Raw genomic sequence first — 25,740 nt, forward strand, 5'->3', positions numbered from 1 at the left:
TTTCTTGCTTTAGTAAGAAAAACATTGAGATATTAATATTTAAAGTTTTCAGATTGATGCAAACCACAGAACCAGCAAAAACTGTTTTTAAAAATGAGCATTTCAGAATTTTGTTAAAGGTTCAATTGAGGACACAATCACATTTTCACTTTCCATCTTTTGAAATAGACATTTACAGTTAATTGTCTCTTTCAATGTTAAACAGGGACTTGGTGGCCATCATAGCAGTTCTGGAGTATAATCAGTGGTTCACAAAACTTTCCATAAAAGACTACAAACTGGTGAGTTATGGTTTGAGCTCTAACAAAACATACTGGTGAATTTGGTCTAATTTCTTCTGGTTCTTCCGTTGCTGAGAGTGAGATGATTATGCTGCATGTTTTTCTATTTCTACAGCTCTTGTTCAATAAAGTTGTAAATGAAATGTAAACATTGGCCCTGTCAGTGTTAGCATTTCATTACATTTGTCTGAGGGTTATTTTCCCACTGAAAATATTAGCATTCACTTCTTTCTTGTAACTTGGAATAACGATTATAATTTGCTGTGATATTTGAAGGTTGTGTACTTTGAACTTCATTTACTAAGTAGTGAGCCAATTTTTTTCCCCCGCGTTTTAAAAAGCTACAGTACTTTATGATGATTTAGCAACTGATGAATAAATCCAAAGAATGGTTTAGAAACCTTCAGTTGATAGATGTGCCAGAGATTGAATTTAAAACAACATGTGTGAAGGATGGGATTCTTGTGTTCTAAATGTATTACGCTAATGGGACACTTGCTTTTTCTGTGTTTGGTAAGAACTGGCAGAGATGGTGTTTAATGTATTAAGTTTAATGTCCCCATGATCTTCCTCCAACAAGTCCATTTAGTAATTGCATAAGGAATTGTTGTGCCAAACCATTGCCAAAGAGAGGAAAAAAGAAGTGGAGAGAGGAAAGAGAGTAAACAAGAGAGAGAGTGACTTGATTTAATGGCCATTAATTTAAGTGTAACCACACAAGTTTTCTTGTCACAATATGTTAAATAATAATGTCTCTCTTTCTTATTTGTTTGTACGCATGTATCATTACTGCTGTGTACAGCTCCTTTAGTGGAGCACTTCCCAATGAGAGAAGTGGAGAAAGAGAGAAGTTTTGCTGAATTATTAGACCACTGTGGCAGATTATTAATCTTGGGAAATGAAAAATCAGGTAAAGCTCAGAAGATATTACAGTGGTTAGAGCCGTTGCCTTGAAGGACCCAGAATCCCATGCTTACTGTAGATCCCTCTATCAAGGTGTTTAATCTGAATTGACTCAGTAAAAATTACCCAGCTGTATAAATGGGTAAATTGTTGTAAGCACTTTAGTATACAAGGGGGTGCGGTGGCGCAGTGGGTTGGTCCTGCTCCTGCTCTTCGGTGGGTTTGGGGTTCGAGTCCCGCTTGGGGTGCCTTGTGATGGACTGGTGTCCTGTCCTGGGTGTGTCCCCTCCCCCTCCAGCCTTACGCCCTGTGTGCCGGGTTAGGCTCCGGTTCCCCGTGTCCCGTATGGGGCGAGTGGTTCGGACGGACTTTAGTATACAAGCTTAAAATGGTAAATGAACGAATAATAATGATAAATGCACAAATGAAAGAAGCAAGAATAGAGTAATTGCCAGCACTAGGGATACTGTCTGTACAAAGACTGGTGCTGCTGAACACTGACTGGGATGATTCTGACACATGGGAACTGCAGTAAAACAGCAGTGTGTGCTAGTAGCCCATAGTATACTGATGGAGGGGTGCCCTACTAGGACCTGTGGACCCTGCCATGATGAAAAAAAGCTCTGTAAGAATTTTGAAGTACTGGATTCCACTGGTCCAGTTTGGGCTTATGCTGAGGAGACATTCCTCTGGGCTAATAGCCTCCAACGTGAACATATTGTGCAGCGGAATTTGGACTTTGTTTATGAGCTGAAACAATTATTAGTGTTGAATTGGAGGAGGTTCTGGAATGCCATCCATGCTGTTTCTCAGCCAATTTGGCGTTGTTGTTGCTGGGCCGGTCAGTGTGGCACCAGTCCTCCCTCCCCTCACGTGACTAGAGCACAATAATGACCATTTCAAGACCAGAACTCCACACAGCACACCCACTCCATTGCTCTCGTGACTTGCTTTTTATTTTTATTTTTTTTCTCCAGAAAACAATGGGAATGCAGATAAGGCTGTCGCTGTAGTCTAATAAACAATATTCCTGTCATTTGTATCACTATTGTGAACACCATGACTTGTAAAGTTTCATTACAGTGGTGTTTACATGCATTCATTCAGCAGCCTCTCTTGTCAAAAAGTATAGGCACGTAGGGATCAGAGCTGTTGCCTTGCAGTCAAATTCCCACCTCCTGCCGTAGTACCCTCGACTTCCTGTGAATTGTTTCAGCAGAAAATACACAGCTTTGCAAATAGATAAATCATTGCGAGCAGCTTAGTGTACAAACCTAACATTTTTTCTTGTTTTGGAGAAAGCCATCAGATGAATCAGTTAATAATATATAAGAAAAATAGAAATCATGATCTCGAATGCACAGTTGGCAGAAACAGTAAGGGTACTGTGGTCTAATCAAAGGACAAATCATTGATATTCATATATTCAAAATCGGGTTTAAAACTGCTTTCAGTGGCATGTCCAGCACTTCTAGACTAATGTGCAGCTTGAAAAGGTGGGTTTTAAGCTTCTGTTCTAAGGGGGGGTGGTTAATGTGGTGTTGACAGTGGGGCAGGAACCTTCACTAAACCAAGATGTTACTCGATGTCTTCACAACATCCCCTCAGGATCTTTTTTATTTTGACAAATCACATTTATATTTGTGTTTCAGACTGATGTGTCAGTACTTGATAGTACTTGCAGAATTGTGTATTATACAACATTTTTGTATCGACAGACACTCAAATCTTTACATGTCTATAGGACTACTGTCTATCAAGATGGACATATGTTTGCCTGTGCTGTAGATAGAGCAGTTCTCCTTCCAGCATTTGAACCTGCAGCTTTTCACAAGTATAGTCCTCAGTCCTGGCACCACCTGCTTCCTCCCCCCTCCGGCTTAATCCATACATCCATGTAGTGTATGATTTATTGAACTGAAGTGTGGTGTACCTGCATGTGCACAGATCCATGCGCAGTATATGAGAACATCAGACCTACATCACTGAAATGGGTCAGAGCACTGACAACTTTGTAGCTGTTTAATTTTTAATTAGTCCAATTTATTTTTGTCTCCGAGTTGCTTTTTTCATTTTTTTTTCCGAGTGTTCCCTGCTGTCAGCTGCCCTGCCTTGGTGGACGTCTCTCCACAAAGAGCCCTTTTCATTATACCAACACTGGATCCCATTGTGGAGCTGTCAGGAAAGGCTGCCATGTAAGAAAGGGGGCCTAACCCCCCTTTGAACCTCACCCCCACTTCCCCCGCAGCCCCAGGAACAGGTTCATAGACAGGTCCTTCTCGTAGGTCTCCTAACAAAAAAGAAATTGCTTTTATCCACTCAGCATAAAGTAATGACCCCCGGGAAGCACACGGGGGAAGGTGAAAAAGCAGGAGAGCCCCCCCACAGTGTTGGCTGTGAAGGTGTGTGTCACTGTTAGTGAATGAAGGAGGAGAAAGGGAGAGAGCGGCATGGAGTGGCCATTTCCCATTGTAGTGCGGCTGAAGTGCTTAGGATGTGAGCAGAATCGCAAATGGAGTATAATGTGGAAAACTGAGCACTGCAGCATGTTGTTAGCATTACAGTTAGAAAATAAATGTCCAGATCAATGGGGATATATTGACCAATGTCTAATTAACAGCGAGAGCTATGGTTGCACAGTATGCAAAGTACAGTATACTTGTGTATATATATTATCCAACCTTGTGTGTGTGTGTGTATAAATGTATATACTGTACACACATGCACTCACACACTGCCTTAATTTACATGCTGTTTAAATGATCATATTATTAGTTTATTTCGCTGACACTTTTCTTCAAACCATATTTATTTTTGTATACTAAGCTAAATAAAACGATTTACCCCGGTATACAGCTGGGCAATTTTTACTGTGCCTATTCAGGGTCAGTACCTTGATCAAGAATACTGCAGCCAGAGTGGTGAATTTTATCCTAAGTCTTCCAGTTACAAGATGTTGTCTCTAACGACTACAGCCCCTCCTGATCCGAAAGCAAATGAACTGTTCAGTGAAGAAAGAAATAAACTTACTGTATAGTGTTCCAGGAAGAATGCAAATAATGTTCAATAATGGAATATTTTTCAGAAAACAAAGAGGAACACTCTGTTGTATTGTTTTTGAATGTGATGATACAGTTTCAGTATTTCTGTGTTTTACAGAAGTGTGTGTTTGAACTTTCAAATGCGTATCAGCGAATGCAGCTACTTTACAGTTGGAAGGTAGAACTTAGCATGTCATGGTCTGTGCACAATGTCAGAGCACAGGACTTTATTGAGGGGATTCCAAGAAGCGTGGTCTCAAGACAGACAAAGGTTGTCGATGTGCAAACGGAGTCTGGGGGATAATCCAAAGTCATGGTCAAGAAGCTAGCATAAAGTCGAAGCACACTAGGCAATGTAGGGGGTTGTGGGAGTCAGGCGAAGGAAAAGGGGCAAGGACAGGAGAACGAGGAAGGTAGGAATTCTAAGCCCAGGGCAGCGAGTCGTGAGGCTGAACAGGGTTCCGCAATTGCTTCTGCTCTGCTGCAGCCTTTTATGCGTCTACCCGTGCAGTGCTCCCAGGTGTTCTTCGTTGTGTTGATGGCTTGGGCGTGGCATAGCACCTGTAAGCTTTCAAGTAAGCTTGTGTTTACATGTTTATTACATTAGGACTTTCTGTGTTTTTATGCTGCACTGCAACCATATGTTCGTTTCCAGTCCTCAGATGTGTGTGATCAGATCCTTCGAGTGGTTGCCCGGTCAAGTCGCCTGGAAGAGCTAGTTCTGGACAACGCAGGACTCAAAACGTGAGAGGCATATGACCTCCCCCCGAACATTCATACTAACTCACACCATGCCCCTCATTTGTGATTACACTGACACTTTGTGAGATGACTCTGATGTTACACAAATACTGCCTTCCTCACCATGGTCAGGAATCTCCTGTCAGACCAACACAAACACTGCTTTTTGCTTGAACATTTATTATCTGTTTGATGGGTGATCTCTCTCTTCTTCTGAAAGTGATTTCGCACAGAAGCTTGCCAATGCCCTCAGCCATAACCCAAACTCAGGACTTCACACCATCAACCTTGCCAATAATCCTCTTGAAGACAGAGGTATGGGTGTAGATCATTTGCTACCAGTTCTACAGTAAAGTTATTTTATTTACAGGACAAAGGAAGTATTTCTTCTTCTAAAAATATTTCCTTTAATATTGTTGCTTTTATCTGTTCTATGACATCCGGGGGAAATTGCAGTGCAATGCAAAATGATGCAGTAACAAACTTTTTCTTTTAATCCTAATTTATAAGAATGTGTTTATGTTCTTAATCGTACATATGTGCATTTTGATAGTGTTTGGCTTGTTTATCTTGTGCAAATGTTTGATTTTATTTGTACTTCAACACATTGTGTGGCTGAGCTCACAGGAGGAACTGAGGAGGAAGTGTGATAGGAGAAGCTGTAATTCCTCTTCTCAGCCTCTGAAAAAGTAGCAGCTGAATGGGCGTTGTTCTGTGGGCTTCTTTTGAATGTCGTTCACTCAGCCTCACTTGATAGGGATTTAGCTTTGAGTATTAAATGTTTAACCATCGCAATACCTCTGAATATTTCAGGACACCTCAACCTACTATATACTATTAAACTGGTGACTTGCAGTTGGAAGTGTGCCGCAGTTCAAAGTCATTTGAGCAACATTTTTTCCATTTGATGACCTTCTCTGGAGTCTTCTTTCCAAGCACTCTTTAGTCAGATGCATTTGTTTATGCAACTAGACTTTTTGTGTCTGCATTTCATGCAAGTCATGATACCCAAAGTGATAGATAATGGGGACTGAAAGCTGATGGAACCTATTATGAGAAATGACAGACAAGAGGCATATTATAAGTGGAAGATCGCGTGAGTGTATCAGTGGAGTGTAACCAGCAGAACTGTCTACAAAAGAGGTGCTCCATACCAGCAGAAAAATGGTGTTGGTGAAATGGTTACTGCATCCAGGTCTCAGTCATATCTGCTACTAAACTAGCCCAAAACAAACTAGCCCAAACTCCACTAGGCCAGTAGTGTCAGAAAGAAAGTTGGTCAAAACCAAAAACAGGAATTATTCATTTAATATCATATCTGTACTCATGATTTTCATTATTAATATTACTGTGTTAATTTGGATTTTTTTTCTTATAGGTATTGCCTCATTGAGTGCCCAGTTTGCCAAACTTCGAAAAGGGCTCAAACATTTGAATTTTTCAAGAACCTCGTTATCAGCCAAAGGTAATCAGTTATTAAATAACATTCCTATTACTGCAATATAGTGCTTATATTGCTCACAACCAAGCAGTGCTTTGTTGGAAGGTACTGAGAGATGTGGTAATTGTGTGCATTATGATTATTCATGTATGCTGCACAGCTAAAATGGCTGCAAATCTTACTCTGTTTTACATGAACATTAAGTGAGGAATATAGCAAAGCCCTATGGGCCAAATTAATTACTCCTTCTAGTTTGCACTTCACATGTTATTGTTGGCACACTGAGTCTCACCATGGGTAATAAGAACACTAATTGACTTCGCTTTCGCGCCTGTGTTGCACTAGAGGGTTCTGATGAAACTTTTGTAGCAAAGCAGACCTCATGATTTGTCAAATGAGGCAAAATTATGTTATTACTTTTGAAGAATTATAATTTTTTATTTGATTGCTTCTTAGTTTTCACTCATTTATACATCTAGAGCAGTTCAGGTAAAGAGTGGCATGGTGGCCATTCACTACCACCAGTGTCTCAGAGGACCTGAGCTCTGCGATTAGGTGTAGGCTGATGATTACTCAGTTTGTGTGGAGTTTGCATGTTCTCCCCACATTTGCATGGGTTTCCTCCCACAGTCCAAAGGCACGTATTTTAAGTGAACTGGCAATTCTAAATTGGCCACATTGTGTGAGTGAGTGAGTGTTTGATTTCCCTGAAATGGACTGGTGTTTCAACCATGGTTCACCCTGCATCACACGCTGTGCTTCTGGGATAAACTCTGGACATATTGTGACACTCAACTGGGCATGCTGTTATTCATAAGGAGTGGGTGAATAAGAGTTTAGTTGAAATCCCCTGTTTAAGGCTTCACCTCTGACTTAAAGGTGTAACTTTTCCATTAAGTGTCAGTGTTTTTGACCAAAGGGGGGTGCGGTGGTGCAGTGGGTTTGACCAGGTCCTGCTCTTCGTTGGGTCTGGGGTTCGAGTCCTGCTTGGGGTGCCTTGTGAAGGACTGGCGTCCCGTCCTGGGTGTGTCCCCTCCAGCCTTACACCCTGTGCTACCGGGTTAGGCTCTAGCTCCCCGCAACCATGGGACAAGCAATTTCAGATGATGCGTGCGTGTGCATGTGTGTTTTTGACCACTACCTGTTGTGCTCGTCCTAAGTTCGGTCAGTGGCTAGTGGCTGAACTCACTGTTGATCTTCCCGTCAGAGGTACTACCACCAGGGTGTTATCAAAGTAATTCTGTGAGTAAACAAACAGGTGAGATATTTAGCTTTTTGTAAAGAGTACAATTTTTCCATCTCCTTTTAACTTGATAATGTACTTATGTTTAATAGACCTTAATGAATTGATGCCTGTTAATCTGTTTTAAGTCTGTGTCGGCTTTTGGCTACTGTCAGAAACCAGATAATGATTGGTATTTATCTCTGTATTGATCTGGTTCCTGAAGACATGGCCAACCTAAAACTGTTTGGACAAACATAGTTTTTTTATACTTCTGTTGGGAGTACTCATTATACTCGGAAAACTAAACCAAGCCAAGTATCCCTGAGGGTGGGTAGCCCTTTTGTATGAACTTCACATGATTTAGAAAGAGATATGGTAACACTGTACCCATCATAGTCAGGGAACCAGCTCTTTCCAACTGTGGATTGTGGTTATTGTTAGTACAAAGATTTATAATAATGGCCTTAGAGAGATGTTTCATCTGGTGAAAAATCCTTGAAAATCCTTCCGGATCCCTCCTGTGAATGTCAGGGGTGTTCGGCTCGCTGAGGAGAATCTTTACCATGGAAGCCACGCATGAATGTGTTTATCTGCTGAGGGTCAGACCTCTCTGCTTTGATTAAGGTGCGCTGGGGGTTGACTGGCTTTTTCTTGTTGCAGCTGTTGGGATCTCTGTCTGGAAAACAAATGCTACAAGGCCTGCTACAAGGAGACTATCAGAACGGTCTTTACAGTCCTGCCCCCTTCTCAGCCTCTCATTCTCGCATACTGTGCCTCCTCCTAACCCTGCCTGCTCCACATCTTTAGTCCCACAGCTCTGGTTCCTCTCCCTTCCACAGTCCCACCCTCTCTTCAGCCTCTCCCCACTCCATCTGGCACTGCCCTTTTCCCAGCTCCTTCCCAAAAGCACCCCATGGTCCATACCTCCTGTCCCCACCCTGCAAGTGACTTAACATCTGGGGAAGTTTTCATTTCAATTGAAAGGTTTCTAGGACTGTGAGTGTGGGCAGGTCCAGACACTCCATATCAAATATATAAATATAGATATAATCACTTATGTGAAATTTCAACAGCAGAGGAATTTTATCTTGTTCAATGTTTGTGCTAATTGGTTAGACTAACTGTTGTATGCTTACTATAAAGAACAGTGCTTTAGCTCTGTTGGTTCTATGGCTCACACTGATAAGGTGCTTGATGAGAGTGTAAGCCAGGCTAATGAAAGCCATCCCTTCAAAGAAATGTCAGCAACAGCAGGCGACCACCCCACCCTACTGACTCCCATCAACATGCTGCCCGAGGCCATGAAATATTAATGGCTGCGAAGTGACTCCTTGCTAGAGAGCAGGGGCCATTTGTAGCTGTCTGAGCCTGTCAGCCTTCATACAGCACGACTTTGTCAGCAAGTCCATTCGAATGGGAACAACCTTTTGTCTGATGGTGGTGGAAGCAGACCTCCAGACTGGACTGGACTGTTTGCAGGGCACATATGGTCCTTGAGCCAATATGGCGTCTTTCCTCATTCTTCAGGGATCCGCCAATCAGTATACAGTGATCATCACCAGCTGATAATGATTGGCTGCACATATGCTGTTTTTATAGTTTTTCTCTGGAACATGTGGCACTTCACATGGTACATATGAGGTGGTAACGTTGCTGTTCTACAGTCATCAGAGGTTTTTTGCTAAAATTCAAACTTATCAGTGATAGATTTTAATAAGTCTGTGCTTGTTAGTCAGCTATTTTCCTGACCAGCTACTATGATGGCTATCTTAATTAGATTGTTCTTACCCTTCTGTTTTTATTTTGTAGCAGCTTTGAACATCTGTGTGACATTTTGCTGCACATGAGTTTCCTTTCAGTATGTTTTATTCTTTCGCGTACGTTACAGCTGTAAATGCTAATCTGTGGTTTGTTTCTACTGAATTATGACCCCACTTCCTCTAACATTCTTCTTGTTTCAGGGGTGAACTGCCTTGCCCAGTCACTGAGTGCCAATCAGTCAATCCCCAACACCCTCGCACACCTCGATCTCTCAGGGAATATGCTCCGAGGAGATGATCTCGGGGTATGTACCTCTCAGGATACCTGTAGTTCAAGACATCATTTGCTGTATGGCTTTTCTCTCAGTCAAAAAAAAAAAAAAAAAAAAACATAGGCTATGAGTGTCTCATTAACATCTACTCTATGGGTTCATTTTCATATAACCTTGCTGTGTATTTTGCATTTATAGGCCTAATCATTTTACATTTGTAAACCAGGTGCAACCTGTTAAGACAGTGTTTCTAAATTTTACGGACTGTCATATATCACAGTACTGAGTGACAAGTCTGTGGACGGTATTCTTTCATGCAGACCACAAAAAGAACCTGCAGTGTGTAATTTTGCAAAAGGCACAAATAAAAATCACCATGAGAGCAAAGTAAATGTTCACTGCAAGTGTTTATGTTCATACACTCATAGATATCCACAGCCATGGTGTCAGTGTTGGTTCAGTACCCTGTGTGTAAATCATTAACTCCTCACGGGCAGATCCCACAAGACACAGCAGTGGGTCCTCTCTGTCCTCTGAGTTCATGTTTTTGTTTTCACATGGATGGAGTGTCTGGGCAGTGAACCATCAAGATTGGTGGCCTTCCCCCCGCACCCCCATCCTCCATGCACACAGACAGACATGCAGAGCCCAGCTCAGACTAATGTTGATATCAGTAGCAGCGTATTGATTGCGCTCCACTCTCCACAGAGCTCAGTATTGATGTTCCCCTGTCTTTATGGGGTTGCAGTTTCAGATAGCAATGAATCAGAATGAGTGTCACTCAGAGCTGAAATAAATTTCTCCCATCAGCCCTCTTCACTGGGTTGGTTACACCATAGATGTGTTGACTGTAGTGAAGCCATGGTTGTGGAAGTTGCAAGAGAAGAAGGGTTTTATTGGCTCATGTCCTCGCCGACCCCTTTACGGTGTTACATGGATTTTCACAGTACCTTCATCGTCAGAGCAGTAGACCTTTCCCATAAGATTATCTGCACTCTACACCTAGTGCACTCATTGCATTCAGAAGCTGCCTCTAACATTCCCCAAGGATACAGTAGCACCATACCCAGGAAGAGAAGGATCTCCTTTGGGTTCATCTTCTCAGATCTTTAATGCCTAGCATGTGGCATCTGTCACCCTGACAGAAATCCACATCAAAAGTCTTACCTGCTGTTTGCAGATAACCCATGAAGCATTACGTTTTCTGCATTTCTTCTCACCTCACAGAGTCTGTACCAATTCCTGGGCCAGCCTAACTGCCTGAGCACCTTGGACCTATCCAACACAGACTGTGCGCTTGACTTGGTGAGCCACTCTATCCTCTTCATTCCCCCACAGACTTTGGAATTTTTTTCTGAAGAACCAATTTCTAGCAAACTGCATGCTTACTGAACATTGTTTTCTCTGTCGAAAGGTCTTTCTCCAGGTCTTGTTATTGTTATGCCCTCTCCTACTTATCCTCACGTGTTTAGATTTTTTAATTTCTTCTTCACCTTTTTACTTTTTACTTACTTCTTAAAATGTGTTTTAATGTGAATTACTTCTTTGTGTCACACTGAAATTTTTCCCTCTCTACATGTTTTTGAATAAGATTAAAGGCAAAAATTTTAGTCTTGTAATGTGTTGGGTTTTAAAAAATAAGTGAATTTAAATGCAAAAAGCATATATTATGCAGCACAGAAAAATACTGATCAAAATACAATTATGAAAACACCCCTTCCCGCTGATGTACAAGGTTATGGGAAATTAAAATATAATTGTCAATTGCAGATTAAAGATCTCAATAATACGGCATTATAAATATATCTTGCATCACATTATTACATTATAAACGATGAAGCCATTAGTACAAAATTATGTTTTTTCCATTACATTACAGGTGCAATGATTATTGAGATTAATCAGTTTTATGATTTACAAAACCATTTAATTCTGATGACTGCGTGTGATCCTGTAGCTAGGTAGCTATTTTGGGCTTTGTGGATGGTGGCGCTTCACATTATTTAACCAGTGTTTACCTGTGCTGCAGGTGTGTTGTGCTCTTCTGCGAGGCTCTGTTCAGCACCTCTCTGTTCTCAACCTGTCGAAAGGTGTCTTCGCAAACAGGTGAGATTGCCCACTTAGTACGACAGCACCCCAGTTCAAACAGGCTTCACCAAGAAGCTTGTCTTGTTTTCACCTTCCATGAGGTCGTGTAGCATTTCAGATATGAAGCCTGTGCTAGTTTCAGACTTTAGGAAAATATTAGCATGTAGGTGTATAGGTTGCAGCTGCTGCTTTGCACTCGGAGGTCTCAGGATCCCACCTCAAGCTGTAGTACCTTTAATGAAGGTGCTTACTATGAATTGATACATTATCCAGCTATATAAATGGCTAAATCACTGTAAGTTGCTTTGGAGAAAAGTTTCAGCTAAATAAACTGCAACAGACACCAGCACTGACTTGAACATGATCTTGATCTTGTTAGCTGGTTGTCAGAAGAACAGTGAGCTTCATGATGATGGGAAAACCTGCTTCAGGTGCAGAAAATAAAGCACTCTCAATTAGTAGAGTATGCTGGAAATTAGTTCTATTTCCAGAAACTGTAGGTACGATTTTATCATGGTACATTTCTCATACCTATGTTTTTTGTATTCTCACTTTTTTGATGCTTCAAATAGCTGTTAGCTGCTGTGCACAGCAGTGCTGTTGGGTTCATTCACTGCAGGTTATTGAGCAATCAGTCTTCCTCTCTGTCTCAGCTGAGACTCTCAGATCTTTGAGTACACAAGGCGTGATCTTCAAAGCCCTGGGATCCATGAGACCCCATGGGCCTGCAAGCTGGTACTCACTGAGCTTCACCTGAGAGGGGAAGGACCTCCTTTGGTTTCAACTTCTCAGATCCTTAATACCCAGCCACATCCCAAGGGGCAGAGACAGCAAGCCAGTGTGTGTGTTTGTTTAACTGTGTTTGATCCCTAGTGAATGTCGCTGCTGAATAAGGCCAAACTGTAGCTTTGGTGATCTGACTCTTGACCTTAATCCTCTGCCATTCAGCTACTGTCTTTTTTCAGCTTTGAGCAGCACAATACAAAAATGATACAAGAAGGTCCATGTCAGGTCCCAATAATTGTATCATGTTGTAAATGGCTAATTAGGTTCTCAGTCACAGGATATCTTCAGCTTCCGGAGAGTTGTCTTGTCTGTTATACATGTACATTCTTCAAAGTTAGAAATTTCACGCCATGGATTGCTGATGGAATGGTAACTGCCCTGAGAATTTACAGCTGTTATCAGAACCATGGTACAATGCAATGCTCAAACACACACACACACATTTTCTGAACCGCTTGTCCCATACGAGGTCGCGGGGAACAGGAGCCTACCCGGTAACACAGGGCGTAAGGCCGGAGGGGGGAGGGGACACACCCAGGACAGGACGCCAGTCCGTTGCAAGGCCCCCCAAGCGGGACTGGAACCCCAGACCCACCGGAGAGCAGGACCCGGTCCAACCCACTGCACCACCGCACCCCCAATGCTCAAACATTGAGTCGATTATCCTATATACCTAGGTTGCAGGCATTGTATAAATTGCAAGGGTGTCGCGTTAAGTGATTGACCCCACTGTGAGTGAGAGCAGTAATTTTTGTCTGTGCCTTGAATGGTCAATATAAGGTGTTATTATTGTGACACTCAGATTGAACGTGAGAAATGATGCGCACTCTGAGCTTACTGAAATTTTTTGCATTACCTTCACATAAAAATACGACTTTTTTCCACAGCGAGCTGAGCAGCGGAAGTAGAAAATAAAATCAAATCACAGTGTTGACTGTGTGGCACTATGGGACTAACCTTACAGGATTCATTTCTGCTCCAGGAATACCACAAGTTCTTTAAGTCTGCTTTATAGGTTCAGTTTAACTGCAAAGCTCAACTCTTTCCTGCTAAAGCCTGCTTTGATACTGCTGCTTCTTGTACAAGATTAAGTGGTGTCAGCTTATTATTTAATGATTTCTTAAATTTTTCTTGTATGCTATGGTAAGACTAAGTTGCCGGGGATCTATAAACAAGGTGTCGCTACTACTCATTTCAGATGGAGACACCATGGCATCAGATGGCAGAAATCAATGTGACACTCTAGGGTAGATTTGAGGCATATTTATACCTGACTCATACAACACGCTCCCCAAGTTCCTACACAGATGATTTTGCTAGAACTGTAATCACCACTCAGTGATCTACCAACTGTAGAGATCAACATTAATTTACAGCAAGATTCTGAATCTTAGCTTCATTCCAGAGTTTGCAGTCCAGTATGGCTACTGTCAGTCAGATTAACACTCACTGGGGACTTGACCTTTACAGGAGAAGCTGTGAAACTGGAGCATGCAGGGTGATACCCTCTGCTGGCTCGTTTACCTACTGCAGCAACAATGCTGACATTTAATCTCGTTAAAAGATTTGACTTCACTGCCTTAAGTGAAAATAATTAAACATCCATGGTAATTTATAAAATGAATTTGAAAAGTGAGTTGGAATATGTTGGATTTGTTTCTGTGTTTATTTTGTGTTTTTGTTCTGGATGCCAGGAAAGGCAAGGACATCCCTCCTGCTTTCAAGCAGTTCTTCAGTAGCGCCTTAGCCCTCAGCAGCATCAACGTGTCCGGCACCAAGCTACCCCCTGAAGCCCTCAAGTAAGCCGCCGTGTCATGCTCCTGTTCACATCTGATCGACATGCAGCTCATCTCCTCCTCAAAGCCACTGTTGTGTCAGAGCTCTCAGTTGACTTTTCACATTTTATTTGGTAAAGTGCATTTCGACGAACTATTGGTTGCAGAGTTCTATGACTTTCCTGGTCACAAGGTCCAAAAATTATTCCTTGCGAGAGTTGAGCCCAATTCAAAACAATCTTTTTTTGAAGAGTTTGTACATTCTACATATTTACATCATATGAATATATAATATTATGTGCACAGCTACAGTAGAGCTGCGGTATTATTTATTTTGTGACAATGTAATTATACTGAATCATCCTAAAAATCTTTGTTTTTAGAGCCCTTTTACTCGGTCTCGCCAGCAATCACAACCTGAAGGAGGTGTCACTGGATCTCAGCAGTTGTGAGGTAAGGTATCCTGAACAAGGTAGTTAACTGTGGAATGATACAATAAAAATGTGCCAGTATATAAATGGATAGATCATTAATTTGCTTATTTCTTAGACCTAACATTGAAAGTCAGCTAGGATAAATTGAACCACCCTATGGCTCAATAATGACCTTTTTCTTGAGAAATGAGGTCAGAATTGCTTAAACAGATTGGGTGTTTTGTTGCGTTACAATGACTTATGGACTAATTTGGTTAACTGGAAGGGTTTTTGGATGTGAGATCATTGTCTTAACATTTCTGAACTAACTGCCCCTAACTAAGTGAAAGGTAGATCAAACAAAGGAATCAGTCAAACAAACAAACCAAAGATAGTTACCGGGCTCTGTTTGTTGCACTGCTGGTCTTCAGGTTGGAACCCATGGTCATTCCCACTGAACAGTAAAAATTAGAAAAGTGCATGTTGATGCACAGCGACATTCAGAAGTCTGGTTATTTTCCAGGGTACATTCATGTGGGATTGACCAGCATATTGGGCTATTATTTACATTTACTCTTTTAGTTGATGCTTTCCTTCAAATCAGTTTTAAATGTAAAGCTATCTACAAATATTTACCCATTTATACAGCTTTTTAGTTTTTATTGGAGCAATTCAGGGTGCAGTTCTTGCTCAAGGGCACTACAGCAGTATGTGGGATTCAAACCTGCAACCTCTGATCTCATTATGCTACCCGCTGCCCCTGCTGTGGCTGTAGTGAAAAGCAGGCAGTATACTGCAAGCGAATATAAGTTACTGCTGATCCTTCCAAGTCTGTTTGTTGGTCATGACAGAAGGGCTATGGATGATTGATGTGTTGAGCCTGGCCTTTCCCTGCCCTGTCAGTTGTGACTTTTTGAAAAGGGGAAGCCAGAGAGTTTGACACCGTTGTGGTACAAGTTGTTTTTGTTGTGGAGACGGATGAGTTACAGGACATCTTTGAATGAGGCCCTGTCACCTGGCTGGTTGAATGAATTAGTATATTAGTGTCTTGGTTTCAACAGACTGAATGGGACAAAAATTGTGTAAAACAAAAGCCTCTGAAAGCTTGAATCTGGAATCTGTTTTTGGTGAACTCCTGAAGTGCTCAAAACTTTATTGTGCCTAAATGAAAACTGTTACTAACTGTTGACTGAACTGGCCTGTGGTTGACAAAAAAAAAGTGGTTTGTTTGGACTTTGAGGATATTACTGACTTATGTTTCAGAATGTTTTTCCTTCCTAGCTAAACATTTCAAAAACACCTCAAGTAATGTATCATTTGGCAAAGAAAATGGGACAAAAAAGTTAATAAGACATTAATATGTTACCATCATCAGTTTGTGATTACCTAAAAAATTACATATATTGACATAGGTGTGGAGTACACATTATTAAATCAGTTTTATTCCTGTTTGTTTTTATCCAGTAATGACACATTATTTGTTTGCTTTAAATTATGTTTGACTACTTGTTTCGCTCTGATATATCCTTTTATTTCCACTGCTCTCCATAAGCTTGGCCATTGTGTAAGTATTGCTGTTGGCTTCCTATTTTTCTACTCTTTTACTGCTTACTGTCACCTTATATTGATACTGACAGATCCCTCTTATGTATATCATACATTTTATTATTCTCTTGAATTTCCCTTCCTTGAATTGGCACAGTATAAAAGTGTTTCTACATGCAAGGGTAAATCATTATAAAGTTAATTATTTAGTGCTATAGTACAAAATATCCAGATTTTCTAGTGAGTTAGAAACCACATATGAGCGTTAGAGTGGATGCAGGAGAGATTTGAGTAAAATACAGATTTTCCATTCTAGTGCTGAAGGTCAGTCATTTCCTTCTTGCTGGATTGAATCTTTTAGACTGAGGTCCAGATTTTAGCTTCTGACCACTGTTTGATCTCATTACAACCACTTTCCAACCCAGGCTCAACCCTTCTTTCTGTGGTGTTGTACAATGCTGTACACTGTCTTTCCTCATATTTCATCAGATGTGTATTGACCATAAAGTTGCCCTGTCCAGTTTTATAAATTATAATATCCTAGTTTTTTTGATGTATGGTTAAGGATGCTATTATTAACTACATAATGTAAAGTATATCTTGATTACTGTAAGAACACCTAATGTATGTTTGTAAAACACTATATGTAAAACACTGTGGTTTTGAATTATAAGGATAAAACATTGTAAAACATAAATCATTATTACACCTATGATTTTCTCAGTAGTGTTTTGATAATTAAAATAACAAAAAACTAAACAATAAAAAACAATTAAAAAACTGTTTAAATGTAGTCCAGTGGAGTCTAGTACAATCCAGTCCAACTATGTCCTATATTTTAGCTTTTAACCTCTCTCTTTCAAAGTGATGATTGCCAGTCTGGTAGCACAGAGAGTCTGTTAGCTTCTCTATCCATGTGGTTCTCCTGTCTGCAGTTACGGTCTGGTGGCTCCCAGGTACTGGAAGGCTGCATTGCAGAGGTCACCAACATCTCAAGCCTGGATATATCTGATAATGGTAAAACCACACAGCATACCGATAACACCCATCACATGTCCAGCACGTGACTTAGTGGTTAGAGCTGTTACCTTGTAATCTAAAGGTCCTTGCTTTGCATGCTCCTCCTGCTTTAGTACCCCAATCAAAATACGGACCTTAAATTTCTCCAGTAAAAATGACTCAGCAGTATAATGATAAAATAGATTAAAACTGGAAGTTGCTTTGGAGAACACACCAATAACAGTAATACCAACATTTCCAGTTGACTATGGTAAGGCCACAGAACATATTGGTAATACTGATATTACTTGGAATTTCTGGAGGTGATTAAGGTAGTTTTGGTAAATGACATACTCTTAAGTCTAAGTACACTGATGCCTGCGGGGAGTGCCAGTAACTTGGCCCCACTCCCCCAAAGGTTTCTTTCCTACAGTTTATCAGTCTAAAATTTTTGTTCTTCTCTCCTCCATTAACAGCTAATCTCTTCCTCGTATAATGTCCATTGTTAATGACACTGCTGTATTTTTTGAAGTATTTAATCTTTTTTTAGTTTGCTTTTATTCCTATTATATTTCATGCTACCTTATAATGTCTTATGTGAATACATGCTTTATGTTGGTTTGTGATTTCCTTTAGTAATAATCTTATGAATGCGCTTTAAATCTCTCTTTAGGAGAGATCGCTATTCAAGAATTAATTGCGTTGTATATCATCGATGATACTGTATGTTATATTTTGAGGCTATCTGTTTTATGTTCAAATATGAATATGAAAATTAATCTTTTTTTCTTGGTTGAAGCTATTTCTGTGTTACATTAAGGTAGGTGAAATGATTTATAGGAATGATTATATTTTTTGCATCAGGCGTATTTCTCTTTCATGACCGTTTACATTTTCATTTATTCATTTAGCAGACTCTTTTCTCCAAAGCAACGTACATCTCAGAGAAAGTACAATTTGTGCATTACATTCGGAGAAAGAGAGACATAGTTGCAGACATGTGATTATTAAGTTTGCTACATAAACACCAAAAACTGAATGTAAATTTTGACATTATTGACATTGTTTTCTTTAGTGACATGATTTTCACGGACTGCATCCAAACTACATGATTATACCAGTTCATGCAGCCGTGTGCATTCCTTCAGATCATTCGGTTGAAGCTTTGTCACATTAGTAGCATTTTGATAAATCAGTTTTAAAACACTTTGTGCAAAAAGCCACTAAGGAGCAATAAAATTTGAGGAATATGAAAGTATTTTTTGTGCAGATTGACCATTTTATGAAAATAGCTACTGTCATGGGGAGAGTGCAAAGATGCATAAACTGTATCATTTTTGCCACATAAGTACACTTTTGAGCCTTCAGTGATAATTTGAAATCACATTACACATCACAAATAGGTCTTCACACATTTAGCACAATCATCATTTCATGTTATATAATGATATTTTACATCCTGAGATTTCACACATTTTTGGTAACCACATTTCCTGGTCAGGGTCATTGTGGTCTGGAGCGCATTCCGTAGCTACTGGCCACAATGCAAAGGGGGTACGCCGTGGAAAGGATGTTACTCTGTTGCAGAGTAGCCACACACAGTCTCACACTACGACCAGTTCAGAGTGTTCAGTTCACTGGACTGTACAGAATGTCTGTGGGAGGACTGTGGGAGGAAACCCACACAGACATGGGGAGAACATGCAAACTGCACAGACCAAGCTGAATTCAAAGCTGAGTTAATTTAGTGTTGGCTGTTTTAGTCTGATGCTTTTATTTCTGACTAGTTTCAACATATTGAAAAATACTTAATTTTTTACTTTACATTTTCCTTTCAGCAGAACAACCTCCTACATGCTTACAGTCGTACACTGTGCTCATTCACTTGTTGGGCTGGGATCGTGTGGGTTAAGTTGGGAAAAGTTATTTTGTTTCGAGCAGAACCTGATATTTAGTACTCCAGCGCTTCATGTAATTAAAGCTCTGGCTCCTTGGTTTATTGTTCCAAGGTTTGGACTCTGATCTCACGACTTTCTTGGTGTGGCTGTCAAAAAACCGGTCCATCCGGCACCTCTCCCTGGGGAAGAATTTCAACAACATCAAGTCAAAGTAAGAGTCTGGGTGGGAGGGACTGGGTCCAATTAGGTCTCCATTCTTCCTCTGGTGGGGGGCTATGAAAGCGGCCCTGCAGTTGTACCTTGGTTCGGGATATTTAACATGAATTTCCTCCATGGTTTATGTCCAGCTAAGTATATGGAAATAAATTATAGGTTTGGATAAGGGCATTAGCCAAGAAATAAAATAACTGAAAAAAGAAAGCTGAGATGTTGCCTTTGACAAAGCTTTAGCATTGAACTTGTTTGTTTTCATGCAGGAATTTGGCTCCTGTTCTGGACAACCTGGTGCACATGATACAGGACGAGGAGTCTGTGAGTTTAAATCATACGTTATTTCTGTGTCGGTTGCACAAAAGATTTTGCTTTGTTAGTGGTACATTGAAAATGGGTCTCATTGAAAATGAAACTGGAAATTGAAGCACTTGCTGCTAACAGAAGCAACAGAAGAACAACAGTGTTAATTACAGTGGCCTGAACCGGCAGCCATGCAGACCTGACTTCTGTAACTGATAAATTTTACTATATATAATTTTAATGAAAGCTTTCTTTACCATAGCTGAGGTGAATGCATTTTCTGCTGTTTTTGAATCGACAGCTCAGTCAAATCAGTGAAGTATGAAATATCAGCTTTTGAGATTTGAGCTCCCAGCCGTAAAAATTGATTTCTTTTTTTTTTTTTTTTTTTTATGAATCCCTGTTTAGTTTTCATGTTGCCTGAAAGAATGACAAGGGGGCGGGGATAAATGTATGTTGCCCTGTGGCAGGTCCTGCTGAACTTAGGCCGTTTTAATTCAGCAAAGTCCTGCTTGGTTTGTCGCTCAGCCTGCCAGGCTGACTTTTACTCATCCCAGCCAGTCTCATGGTCTCACTATGATCACAGATGGCAGGGACACAGTCTAGGGTCCAGATTGACATGACCTGCTTGGTGCCACAGAGCATGATTCCAAATGGAAGGATATGTACCAGAAAAACTGTTTCCTAAAGGAGGATGGTGTTTCTGTCTTATGGGACCAGCAGGCTTAGGTTTGAGAAGGATTTTTCTTCCCCACCCCTGGTAAAATAGGGCAACATGTAAATGAAATGCAAAAGACATTTTAGAGGTTGATGGAGTGAAGAAGCCAAAGTCATAGAAGAGCACTTAAGATTATTGCCTCCTTTTAAAGGCATAAGGTTTTTTGTATGGTCCCTTTGCTACCAGTCAGACCAAACTGGTTGTTCTAAAAACATAAACGGTCCATGGATCTTTTCATCAGCTATTCGCAGCATCCCACTGCCACTCCATCTGCACATCTATTCCTCGTTTATGATATCCTGATGGCAGCCAACTCATCCAGAAGCCCAGGTGCGATCCCTTCACTGGGGTTCCAAGCCAAAGACACAGAATGGATGCGCAGTGCCTTCTGCAATAATGCCCTCCCCACACAGCAGCAACCAGACTCACTACCCTGGCCTGAATACTTTCATGTACTGAATTTACACTGAGCTGATGTTAACTGCTGAACTTGCAGCACTATTTTGGTGACTTTGGTGAAATTGGATCATTACATAGTACTGTGCATCTGACATTACATTCCCTCCTGAATGTATGAGCTGCAGCTTCTGCCTTTGGTTCAGTTATCATCATGTGCAAAGGAGATTTTTTTTTTAACTGTGTAATTAATCAAAACAAATGTGCTTTGCTCATAGTCAGTGGGATGCCATCACTAATTGAAACAATAATTATTGTAATTTAATTCCTTAGCATCAAGTATTTAACCTTGTCCTGACAATTCATGCAGGAGTTTAAAAAGACACGCTGTATTCAAAAATAAAATAGGGGGAAATATAATATTTTCAACTTTGGAGGTCATAAATTTTCGTTTACCTGTATGGTAAATTTGCTGTATATGCCATGTTTTGTACTGAAATTTTCTGTATCCATCAGACTATAACACACACACACACACATACACACACACATTTTCTGAACCGCTTGTCCCATACGGGGTCGCGGGGAACCAGAGCCTACCCGGCAACACAGGGCGTAAGGCCGGAGGGGACACACCCAGGACGGGACGCCAGTCCGTCGCAAGGCACCCAAAGTGGGACTCGAACCCCAGACCCACTGGAGAGCAGGACCCAGTCCAACCCACACACACACACACACACACACACACACACACACACACACACACACACACACACACACACACACACACACACACACACACACACACACACACACACACACACACACACACACACACACACACTTTCAGAACCGCTTGTCCCATACGGGGTCACAGGGAACCGGAGCCTACCCGGCAACACAGGGCGTGAGGGGGAAGGGGACACACCCAGGACGGGACGCCAGTCCATCGCAAGGCACCCCAAGCGGGACTTGAACCCCAGACCCACCGGAAAGCGGGACTGTGGTCCAACCCACCGCACCCCCACCCAGACTATAACATTACTCTCTAAAATTTAGACTACATGACTATATCAAAACCTTTCATACAGCATTCAAAATCTTTAAACGGCTCAAATCTTTTATACAGCTTTCAAAATCTTTCCTTTCAGCAGTAATTTCACAATTTACAGTTGTGACCTTTTAATTTAAAGGTGTAATCATAGCTGTTCTTTCTATGAAAATCTCACTTGTTAACCTTGTCCTTTGCATATTTTCATATTCTACTCAATGTTACTTGAGACTCACTATCTATAATGCTCACCCACACCACTTGTCTGGGTGATAAGCATCTCCTGTTGCGCGGACACGTGGACTGCCATTAATTCTGGATGAGGTTGAGGTCGTCGGCTTCCGTTCTTGTATACAGGAGTTTAAACAGTATATATGTCATTCAAGGATACTTAATCTGGTCTTTTCGCATGTTTTCAGCTGCACGCCACAGGCCCCTCGTGTGTCCGTACAGCAGTTTTGTTGTCTGTCTGACCTTCATGCAATGTCATCTTCAGTCAGGCACAATGCTTTGCGCTGATGGTTGACCCTCTGAACTTCTGATCCCTGCCTACGGATTTCTCCTGTCTAGCTTAAATGGATGATCTGCATCCATGAGCTCTATTTTCAGATGGCTATCAGTTATTGTGCTTCCTGTGACCTTAAACCTTTAAAATTCCTTAAAGTCAATTCTATCAGTGCTTTGCTTTTGAATTGCTTTATAACATTCGTCTGACCTCACTTTAATTATGTAAGACAGGGTTTCAGTTTGTATCACAATAATGCCTATAACGTGGAAAAAACCGTGAAGAGATAAAGCAATTCTAATTTAATTTAAATTTTGTATAAAGTGAAGCGGGATAGATAAATAGGATAGATAAACTGTAGAGGAGTGAAATTTGGGTGTGAAAACAGCGCAGTGGTCAGAACTGTGGAGTACAATATAATCGGTGTGCATGCCATGAAGTGACAAAAATTGTCACATGACAGTAATAACCGTAATAGTAAAAAGTGTATATGTACACCTGTTAATTGATGAGGTTGATTGATTTCCAAATCTGCAATCAAAACTTAACCATAAATTAGTGATCACTGGAAAAAAATCCCCCTCTAAGCAATTATCTATGGATATCCAAAATTGGATAGCACAGATTGTCACATAAACCGGATCCTTGTAAGGATTGCTGACAGTTGTGGTTTTTAATTCCCCCCTCCAGCCACTGACATCCCTTTCGCTGGCTGACTCCAAGCTCAAGAGTGACCTGTCCATTATCCTCAATGCCCTGGGAAGCAACACCTCCCTCACAAAGGTGGACATCAGTGGCAATAGCATGGGGGACATGGGAGCCAAGATGCTGGCCAAAGCCCTGCAGATTAACAGCAAGCTCAGGTGGGGCCAGAGAGGACCCTTTTCTGTCCTCTGCATTCTCTCCGATATAATAAAAAATCTTTTTCAGCTGTATGCAGTAATGAAGGTAATATAATGACAAAGAACTCATTTGCACCCAGAGCTCCATTTGTGCAATGTACTTTCCGTTCGGTGACTTTTTTTTTTTTTTTTAGCAAAATGCTAAATGTATCTAATTGTATGTTATCTTAATTGTATTTTAAAGAGATACGTCTTGCTTAAGCCGGTCCTTTCTTAATAGGACAGTCATCTGGGACAAGAATAACATCAGCCCTCAAGGTCTCCAGGATGTAGCAGCAGCTCTGGAGAAGTGAGTAACTGGTTGCGTGTGTTGTGCTTGTGTGCGTTTGTGTGCTGGTGTACATGCCTTGACTACATGTCTGTGATTCACCTCCTTTTTCTCTCCACTTGCCCTATAAACACATCTCTTGTGCCATGCTGTCCTCAGCAAACTGTGGCTGGTAGTTTGCTCAGACATGACAGCCCCAGGGAAACTCACCATTACCCACAATGCTCTTTGGCTGTAATGAGCTCTCGGAGGCATGAAATTAAGGTTGCAATGGGGGTGTGGGGGCTGTGGGGTTGTACCCTGTGTGCAGAATGCATGAAACCTTCTTCAAGGGTAAGACGTGAACCTCCCAGACATGGAGAGACAGCTTGTATAGTTGTCATAAAAAATGTAAAAACACTAACTGATAGGAAAAGGAAAATGTGTGTTTTTGTGCCACTACACACTCTGCTGAGAGACCAAGTTCTGCCTGGTCTCCTCTTGCGTTCCAAGACTGTTCATTCCTGGCAGCAGGACAACAGAGCCGAAGTGGGGGATGAGCAGCGGGTGCAGTTTGTGGTGTGATTATATGGCATGCGGTTTCGAAAGTGGCCCCAACTGGGACACCCCGACGACTCTAAAACAAGATGGACTTCTTTGTCAGCAAACCTCCACCAAAACCAACCGGCCGCTGCTTGCAACATGGTGCTCAGTGGTATTTCGTAATTGGCTGCTGAATTCTGGGAATTTGCAGCAGACGGAGGCAGGGGCAGGATATGCGTATGTGGAGAGCTCTATAGCAAAGGGTTTTATCCAGTTTCCTGGGATTCTGTGACACGTATGCCTTGACAAAGTTGTCATGCTGGAACAAGGGATGCCGGAGCGAAGGTTTGTGGGACCCTATCGCGGGTTCTGTTTAATGAGCAACAAATCCAAAGCATGAGACGAAAGCAGTAGTCGGGGACAGGCGTGGGTCAGGCGATGTGCGTTCGGGGTTTTGAGGACAGACAAGGAACGTTGAGAAAATGAAACGAGGTCAGAAACCAGGAGAGCAGGACGTAGAACGGACGGGAATTGCTGGAGAGACTGAGGTCGCGGTTGCTTGTGAGAGGTTCCGCAATCAGACGTGGAATCCTGGTCCTTTTAACCCCTGCTGCCTTGATCAGGGGCAGATGCAGGCTGGGTCCATGTGACAAAAATGGGTACCTTCCATCCTCGAGCCTCTGTCTGCGGATGTCAGGAGCTGCAGGTGGTTGTTGGAGGGAGATTTCAGGTGGAGCTGCCACTGGTGTGGGGCTTTCCTTTGATCATTTTTTTAATTTTAGCTAATGTTAAAGAACACAAATATTTTAGAGAATAATTGTGTCTTTTATTGACTGTATATTGCATGGGAGCATGGGATAACCTTTCTAGATCTATCAGATCATGAAAAGAATCGTCGCTTGTGAAGTTGGCAATTCTTTCATATTTTATGCTCTTTCATCCACCCTGTCACAGAAAAGGAGGTCTGATGGTTTTTTTTTCATTCATTAATAAAAATTCACGTCTCATTCAGATAAATTAACAGATAAATTAACATGTATCTGCTAATTTCTCAGCAGAATGTTAGCAGTGGCTGGTGTATTCTTCACATCTTTAATAAATACTCTAAAAATATGTTTTAAAATTGTTATATTTTGACAAAATAAGGTTAATTTTGGAGGCAGTATGGTGGCATAACAAGTACCACTGGTGCTTCACTGTAGGATTTTGGATGTGCCTCTGTCTGTGGGGAGGTTTCATGTTCTTTGCATGTTCTCCTCTGCTCCAGTTTCCTCCAACGGTCCAAAGACATGTTTCAGCAGTCACTCTAAATTTTCCTCAGTGTGCATGTGTGTGTGTATGTGTTGAAGAATTAAAAGTATGAAACTTAAAGAATAAAGTATGAGTTCTAACTAAGGTTGTTGTCAACAGGAATTTCACCATTCGCTTCATGCCAATTCCCATCATCGATGCATCCCAAGCCCTCAAAATAAGTCCAGAGAAGACAGAGGATGCCCTTATGAAGGTCAGATGCTTCATCTGACCTCATTCATGTGCTGGCTTGCATTTTTCATTGTTGCCGGAATGCAACATTGACACTGGACTGCTCCCTTCCAGATTGAGAACTACCTGTTCCGAAACCATGAGACTCGCAAATACCTGCAGGAGCAGGCCTATCGACTCCAGCAGGGCATCGTCACGACAACCACGCAGCAGGT

The 25,740-nt window shown here is 41.3% G+C and overlaps 1 protein-coding gene across 6 annotated transcripts in view; it reads left to right on the forward strand.

Moving 5' to 3' along the window:
- LOC108940682 (F-actin-uncapping protein LRRC16A-like) overlaps positions 1–25,740 on the forward strand; it is an 82,900-nt gene that overhangs the window by 40,606 nt on the left and 16,554 nt on the right. For 4 of the 6 annotated variants that reach the window (XM_018762995.1, XM_029259948.1, XM_018762999.2 and 1 more), the window contains 17 exons: positions 206–281; positions 4,881–4,969; positions 5,187–5,281; positions 6,345–6,431; positions 9,594–9,697; positions 10,892–10,969; positions 11,694–11,770; positions 14,233–14,337; positions 14,697–14,766; positions 16,279–16,290; positions 17,207–17,288; positions 19,280–19,379; positions 19,645–19,699; positions 23,042–23,214; positions 23,474–23,542; positions 25,454–25,547; positions 25,640–25,738. In XM_018762995.1, coding sequence (XP_018618511.1) covers positions 206–281; positions 4,881–4,969; positions 5,187–5,281; positions 6,345–6,431; positions 9,594–9,697; positions 10,892–10,969; positions 11,694–11,770; positions 14,233–14,337; positions 14,697–14,766; positions 16,279–16,290; positions 17,207–17,288; positions 19,280–19,379; positions 19,645–19,699; positions 23,042–23,214; positions 23,474–23,542; positions 25,454–25,547; positions 25,640–25,738 — 1,465 coding nt within the window. The remainder of the gene's footprint in view (positions 1–205; positions 282–4,880; positions 4,970–5,186; positions 5,282–6,344; positions 6,432–9,593; positions 9,698–10,891; positions 10,970–11,693; positions 11,771–14,232; positions 14,338–14,696; positions 14,767–16,278; positions 16,291–17,206; positions 17,289–19,279; positions 19,380–19,644; positions 19,700–23,041; positions 23,215–23,473; positions 23,543–25,453; positions 25,548–25,639; positions 25,739–25,740) is intronic. The other 2 variants (XM_018762998.2, XM_029259950.1) reach the window with 1 other exon arrangement.

The sequence above is a fragment of the Scleropages formosus genome, chromosome 18, assembly GCF_900964775.1.
Source record: "Scleropages formosus chromosome 18, fSclFor1.1, whole genome shotgun sequence".
Taxonomy (NCBI): Eukaryota; Metazoa; Chordata; class Actinopteri; order Osteoglossiformes; family Osteoglossidae; genus Scleropages; species Scleropages formosus.